This window comes from Oncorhynchus nerka, unplaced genomic scaffold (assembly GCF_034236695.1).
Source record: "Oncorhynchus nerka isolate Pitt River unplaced genomic scaffold, Oner_Uvic_2.0 unplaced_scaffold_1597, whole genome shotgun sequence".
Lineage (NCBI taxonomy): Eukaryota > Metazoa > Chordata > Actinopteri > Salmoniformes > Salmonidae > Oncorhynchus > Oncorhynchus nerka.
Window position 1 is genome coordinate 59,787 of NW_027039724.1, and position 7,094 is coordinate 66,880.

General features: G+C 48.8%; 1 protein-coding gene across 1 annotated transcript in view; it reads right to left on the reverse strand.

Moving 5' to 3' along the window:
- Positions 1–2,424: 2,424 nt before the first annotated feature.
- The window catches only part of LOC135568444 (histone deacetylase 4-like), a 9,722-nt gene continuing 5,052 nt past the window's right edge, over positions 2,425–7,094 (reverse strand). Inside the window, exons 4-8 of the mRNA XM_065015227.1 lie at positions 6,778–6,896; positions 5,535–5,668; positions 5,270–5,354; positions 4,089–4,221; positions 2,425–4,006 (exon numbers count right to left, since the gene is read on the reverse strand). Of these exons, the coding sequence (XP_064871299.1) occupies positions 3,964–4,006; positions 4,089–4,221; positions 5,270–5,354; positions 5,535–5,668; positions 6,778–6,896 (514 nt within the window). The 3' untranslated portion in view covers positions 2,425–3,963. The remainder of the gene's footprint in view (positions 4,007–4,088; positions 4,222–5,269; positions 5,355–5,534; positions 5,669–6,777; positions 6,897–7,094) is intronic.

Consider the following 7,094-nt stretch of genomic DNA (forward strand, 5'->3'; position numbering starts at 1 on the left):
CATTGCTGCTGAAAATGCCCAGTGTGGAACATGCTGCTGAGTCTAGTTTAAAACAGTGTGTGGAACAGTCTAGCAGGGCTGCTCCACAGTTTAAAACAGTGTGTGGAACAGAGACCAGGAACAACCAGGGCCAGTTTACAGTAACAAAAACAAATGTCCAACCAGGGCCAGTTTAAAACAGGAACAGAGACCACATACAGTGCTGCTGAGTGCAGGGCTGCTCCAACCAGGGCCAGTTTAAAACAGTGTGTGGAACAGAGACCACATACAGTGCTGCTGAGTGCAGGGCTGCTCCAACCAGGGCCAGTTTAAAACAGTGTGTGGAACAGAGACCACATACAGTGCTGCTGAGTGCAGGGCTGCTCCAACCAGGGCCAGTTTAAAACAGTGTGTGGAACAGAGACAGGGCTGCTCCAACAGGGCCAGTTTAAAAACAGTGCAGAGACCACATACAGTGCTGAGTGCAGGGCTGCTCCAACCAGGGCCAGTTTAAAACAGTGTGTGGAACAGAGACCACATACAGTGCTGCTGAGTGCAGGGCTGCTCCAACCAGGGCCAGTTTAAAACAGTGTGTGGAACAGAGACCACATACAGTGCTGCTGAGTGCAGGGCTGCTCCAACCAGGGCCAGTTTAAAACAGTGTGTGGAACAGAGACCACAACATACAGTGCTGCTGAGTGCAGGGCTGCTCCAACCAGGGCCAGTTTAAAACAGTGTGTGGAACAGAGACCACATACAGTGCTGCTGAGTGCAGGGCTGCTCCAACCAGGGCCAGTTTAAAACAGTGTGTGAGACCACAGCAGTTTAAAACAGTGTGTGGAACAGAGACCACTGTGCTGCTGAGTGCAGGGCTGCTCCAACCCAGGGCCAGTTTACATAACAGAGACCACATGTGCTGCTGAGTGCAGGGCTGCTCCAACCAGGGCCAGTTTAAAACAGTGTGTGGAACAGAGACCACATACAGTGCTGCTGAGTGCAGGGCTGCTCCAACCAGGGCTGCTGTGTGGAACAGAGACCACACTGCTGAGTGCAGGGCCAGGGCCAGTTTAAAACAGTGTGTGGAACAGAGACCACAACATACAGTGCTGCTGAGTGCAGGGCTGCTCCAACCAGGGCCAGTTTAAAACAGTGTGTGGAACAGAGACCACATACAGTGCTGCTGAGTGCAGGGCTGCTCCAACCAGGGCCAGTTTAAAACAGTGTGTGCTGCTGAAGGGCAGGGCCAGTTTAAAACAGTGTGTGGAACAGAGACCACATACAGTGCTGCTGAGTGCAGGGCTGCTCCAACCAGGGCCAGTTTAAAACAGTGTGTGGAACAGAGACCACATGCACAGTGCTGCTGAGTGCAGGGCTGCTCCAACCAGGGCCAGTTTAAAACAGTGTGTGGAACAGAGACCACAACATACAGTGCTGCTGAGTGCAGGGCTGCTCCAACCAGGGCCAGTTTAAAACAGTGTGTGGAACAGAGACCACATACAGTGCTGCTGAGTGCAGGGCTGCTCCAACCAGGGCCAGTTTAAAACAGTGTGTGGAACAGAGACCACAACATACAGTGCTGCTGAGTGCAGGGCTGCTCCAACCAGGGCCAGTTTAAAACAGTGTGTGGAACAGAGACCACATACAGTGCTGCTGAGTGCAGGGCTGCTCCAACCAGGGCCAGTTTAAAACAGTGTGTGGAACAGAGACCACATACAGTGCTGCTGAGTGCAGGGCTGCTCCAACCAGGGCCAGTTTAAAAGACAGTGTGTGGGGCCAACAGAGAGACCACATACAGTGCTGCTGGCCAGTGCAGGGCTGCTCCAACCAGGGCCAGTTTAAAACAGTTTAAACAGTGTGGAACAGAGACCACATACAGTGCTGCTGAGTGCAGGGCTGCTCCAACCAGGGCCAGTTTAAAACAGTGTGTGGAACAGAGACCACATACAGTGCTGCTGAGTGCAGGGCTGCTCCAACCAGGGCCAGTTTAAAAGAGACAGTGCTGCTGAACAGAGACCAGGGCATTTAAAACAGTGCTGCTGCTGAGTGCAGGGCTGCTCCAACCAGGTGTGTGGAACAGAGACCAGTTTAAAAACAGTGCAGTCAACCTCAACCCCCCACATAAGGTCTTTAGAGTTATTTAACAGAGACTGCTGCTGAGTGCAGGGCTGCTCCAACCAGTGAGACCATCTTTGCCATAGCTATTCTCTTTCACAACGTCATAGCTCTCATGCTCTAGGCTACGGATATAATATATTTCTAGGTTTTCCATGTAGAACCTCTCTGTAAACTGGATCATTCTGTAAGTAAATAGACAATTGCTGGAATCATGGTATAAAGCAGAAAGGCTGATCTCCATCCCAATGCATGATGAGGACACTAAGAGCAAGTGGCACATCAACTGTACAGAGTAACAACGCAAAAGGACAAATACGCAAATATAAAAAGTATGTTACAAACTAGAGATTTTCATACATGCCAAAAATAGAATTGTCACCCACTTGAGATCGTTGATTAAGAAAAAGTTGATGATGGTTTAGTCAATTGACTAGCTTGATGTGGAAATGATAGTTTCAAAGATGGCAAATTAACACTTGGCTTCACAATATGTTCAATTCAATATACATGACAAGATGTTTATAGTAACTATTAACTAAGGTAGTTGCCAAACAATACATTGGAATTCAATAGTTATTTAACAAAAGGTTGAGACATACATGTTTGATCCGTTAGCTCTCGGACAGTGTGCTTGGTATGAAAAGCCAGTAGTAATACTGTGTATGCCTGCTGTTACTAGTGGTACGAAAGAGCTGGATGCAAACTCATGCTTTGGCTTTTTTTTTTGCTCGACTAGTTTTTGGATAACTTTCTAACCTTGCAACCGACAGGTCTTTCTGGTCAGACATGCTTTTTCTCCGTTAGCGATTGGTTATGTGATAAAGGGAAGCTACATAAGGCTAAATGCTAACCTTCAACAGTGCTTTACGAACCAACTGGAAGTTGAACGTTTCAAATGTTTGCTTGCAACTACCTTTTTGAAGCATTTTTACAGAAAAATATATCAATCCAAAGGTATAATGACCTCTAAAAGAGGCTGTGAGAGACAAACGCTGTCTACATCACAATCCTGGTAAACATGCTGAAAGATCATTTTTTCCACCATCCCGTCCTCTATCAAACAGGAAAATGTATTTCTCTCTCTCCCCTGGTCAGGATCATCATTTAAGGCAATCTTAATTTCTGACACAATCCTGAAATCCATCAGAGCTTCACAAAGGCACTCTCTCATTGGTGGACCATCACAGAACTACCAGCTGCATCAGTAAGGCAAAGATCCAATAGACTCATCATCCAATAACGGCAAAGGCCGCTTGCTCAACGGCCAACCACAGTCAAGTCTACTGTCCTCAGCCAATGACAGCCCGACAATTCTCCTAGGGGCTTTGTTGTCCGCCATCTCTCATCAGTAACCACCATCTCCATCAGTAGCATGTCCTCCATTTAGGGGGAAAAAAGCAGGAGAGAAAATAAATGTCCACGCTGTGTGTAACAGCCGGACTTGTCCTGTCCTCTGTCTCCATATTTGGCCACGGGGGAGCTCTGTAAAGCACCAGATCTTTCCCTTCAGGAGTAGACTTCCATTATCCGCCTCCACTCTGAGAACCCACTGCCTCGGTGCTGGGGTGTCTTCTGGGGCTGCCTCAGTCTGACTGGCAGAAACAAACGTCTCTTTAGAGTCACGGTGAGCTGACCACGCTGAGCTGTCTGGCTGCAGCGCTTTGTCACTTCCATCCTTCATATCGTATCCCCATTGACTCCCTACTCTGAAGCCCATCCCTCTCTCTCATTGGCAGAGGAGCTGCCAATCAAGGTGATAGGCACGGCGCGGAGGGACTAAATGAAAGGGACAGTCGAGACTCTCCAGAAGGTAGTCTTCCGAGCTGCAGAGGCCGACAGTCACGGTGCGACGCCCTTATGCTTCCCCCGCTATAATGGTGCTTCCTCCTCCATGGGTTCCTCCTCCGACCTGCTAAGGGGAACAAGAGGAGAGAAAGGTGCGTAAGCAAAATGGGTGCATCTCAATAGAACTGATAGTAGCTATGGTGACCTACCTCTGTTTGTTGGCCACAGAGAGAGAGGCCATGGCGCTGACGGTCTCAGCCTCCTCCGAGTCTCCTCTCTGAGCCTCCAGCACAGACAGGCCCAGCCTGGGGGAGCCACGCTGCATGGAGCGCCAGTACTTACCTGGAGAAAGAGGGAGGGAGGGAGGGAGGCAGGGAGGGAGGGAGGCAGGGAGGGATAGCGAGCGGAGGGAGGGAGGGAGGCAGGGAGGGATAGCGAGCGGGGGAGAGGGAGGGAGGCAGGGAGGGATAGCGAGCGGGGGAGAGGGACGGAGGGAGGGAGGCAGGGAGGGATAGCGAGCGGGGAGAGGGACGGAGGAGAGAGGGAGGGAGGGAGGGAGGCAGGGAGGGATAGCGAGCGGGGAGAGGGACGGAGGAGAGAGGGAGGGAGGCAGGGAGGGATAGCGAGCGGGGAGAGGGACAGAGGAGAGAGGGAGGGATAGCGAGCGGGGAGAGGGACAGAGGAGAGAGGGAGGGAGGGAGGGAGGGATAGCGAGCGGGGAGAGGGACGGAGGAGAGAGGGGAGGGAGGGAGGGAGGGAGGGAGGGAGGGAGGGAGGGAGGGATAGCGAGCGGGGAGAGGGACGGAGGAGAAAGGGAGGATAGAGAGTGAACAATGTTAAAGGATCAGTAAGTTAACTTCAGAAGCTAGCAGATCCATTACTTACCAACAACAGCTACAAATCCCAATAAAACTACATCACGCTTTGAAGTTTACATTCCTTGATTTGTCTAGCACTATCCTGTTTTGTGGGTCAGAGTGTAGTATTTATTTAGTTTCAGAGCACAAACATTTCTCACGCTGGCTATAGCCCAGGCCCAGGAAGGGGCAGGCCTGCCCGGGCAAGTCCGGGGGTTGCCTAGTAACACGTGCCTTGGAAGAAAGAGAATGTCTGCATAGGGCAACAAATTCCCATGATTCAACACTAGGTTTGGCCTGAACAGCTAGCGCGATAGCGAAAATTTGATTTCAGCTAATAAGGAGCAGCATCTAACAAAATAATTAAATTACGGCATTCACTAATCATAAACTATTTACAGTACATCTAATAGAAATATGGGTAAATTTGTGGACAAAAAAATCTAGCTTACTCAACCTTTAAGACTGGAATAAGTTGAGGGAGAATTTCCTGCCTCTTCAATCTCAGATAGGAAACTGTGCTTGGTACTCACTGTGTGTTTCTATAACCTTCTCTATGGAGCACACAGCATTCTGGTTGGGTCTCTGCTCCAGAAGCGTCTGAGGGAGAGGAACCAGCTGTGGACAACGCATACACACTGTCAAACTGTGCTATCTGATAACCGGACACACACCAGTCCACCTTCACCATTCATCCATTCCCTCTCCTTTTCACTTCTTCACCAGACCACTATAAATGTCTTATCATTACACTTCCTAACCCCCCCCCCCCTCTTCCTTTCTCCCTCCTTCCCTCACCTGGTTGCCCAGCAGAGCGGAGACGCAGGCCTCGGAGGCGTCACAGATGGCCATGAGGTCGTGACCTCCCTCCAATGCCAGCACCACGCGACCCTCCGCCAGGGTCATCAGCTGACGCGTCAGGTACCCAAAACCTGCAGGGGAGGGTGTGTGTGTGTGAAGGGAGGGGCAGAGAGAGGGATCATCAATACAGTGCATTCGGAAAGTACTCAGACCCCTTGACTTTTTCCACATTTTGTTACGTTACAGCCTTATTCTAAAATTGATTAAATACATGTTTTTCCTCATCAATCTACACACAATACCCCATAATGACAAAGCAAGAAGAGGTTTTTGGAAATTCTGTATTAAATTATAAAAATAAAAACAGAAATATCACATTTACATAAGTATTCAGACCCTTTACTCTGTACTTTGTTGAAGCACGTTTGGCAGTGACTACAGCATCGATTCTTCTTGGGTATGACGCTAAAAGCTTGGCACAACTGTATTTGAGGAGTTTCCCCTGTTCTTCTCTGCAGATCCTCTCAAGCTCTGTCAGGTTGGATTGGGAGCGTTGCTGCACAGCTATTTTCAGCTCTGTCAGAATGGCCATCGTGTTCATGGTCACCTCCCTGACCAAGGCCCTTCTCCCACGATTGCTCAGTTTGGCCGGGCGGCCATCTCTAGGAAGAGTCTTGGGGGCTTATTGTTTGCTCTGACATGCACTGTCAGCTGTGGGACCTTCTATAGACAGGTGTGTGCCTTTCCAAATCATGTCCAATCAATTAAATTCACCACAGGTAAAACATCTCAAGGATGATCAATGGAAACAGGATGCACCTGAGCACAATTTTGAGTCTAACAGGGTCTGATTACTTATGCAAATAAGGTATTTCTGTTAGTTTTTTTTGTATACATTGTATACATTTGTAAAACGTTTAAAAAAAATCTGTTTTTATTTGTCATTATGAGGTATTGTCTGTAGATTGATGACGAACATTTTTTATTTCATCCATTTTAGAATAAGGCTGTAACGCAACAAAATGTGGAACAAGTCAAGGGGTCTGAATACTTCCAGAATGCACTGTATACCACAGCAGCAAAGAACACAGTGCATGACACTAGTATGTGGACACCCCATTAAATGAGTGGTGTCCACATCTTCTGTCTGTCATGTTGTGTGTCTGGACCTCAGGCGTCAGCTAACAAAAGAACAGATCCAGACATCATTGCACCAGTGCTACTTTACACATAAACGTACATTTGGAGGTGAGGGTGTAACCGCCTAGGGGAGGAGGGTGACCCTCGACAGCGTCGAAGCCTGAGGACACCAGCACCACGTCAGGAGCAAATTCATTAGCTATGGGCATCACCACAGACCTAGGGAGAGGGAAAGAGAGGGGGGAGAGAGTTGGTCAGTTTCGCAACTTCAGTGCATGTGTGTTTTTTGATATTTGGTATTTTACTAGAATCATTATCTGTTGCGGAAGCAGCAGCTCCTCTTCCTGAGGTCCACATGAAACATGACATAATACAGAGGAACAGCTTAAGGACAGAACGACATACATTTAAAACAGG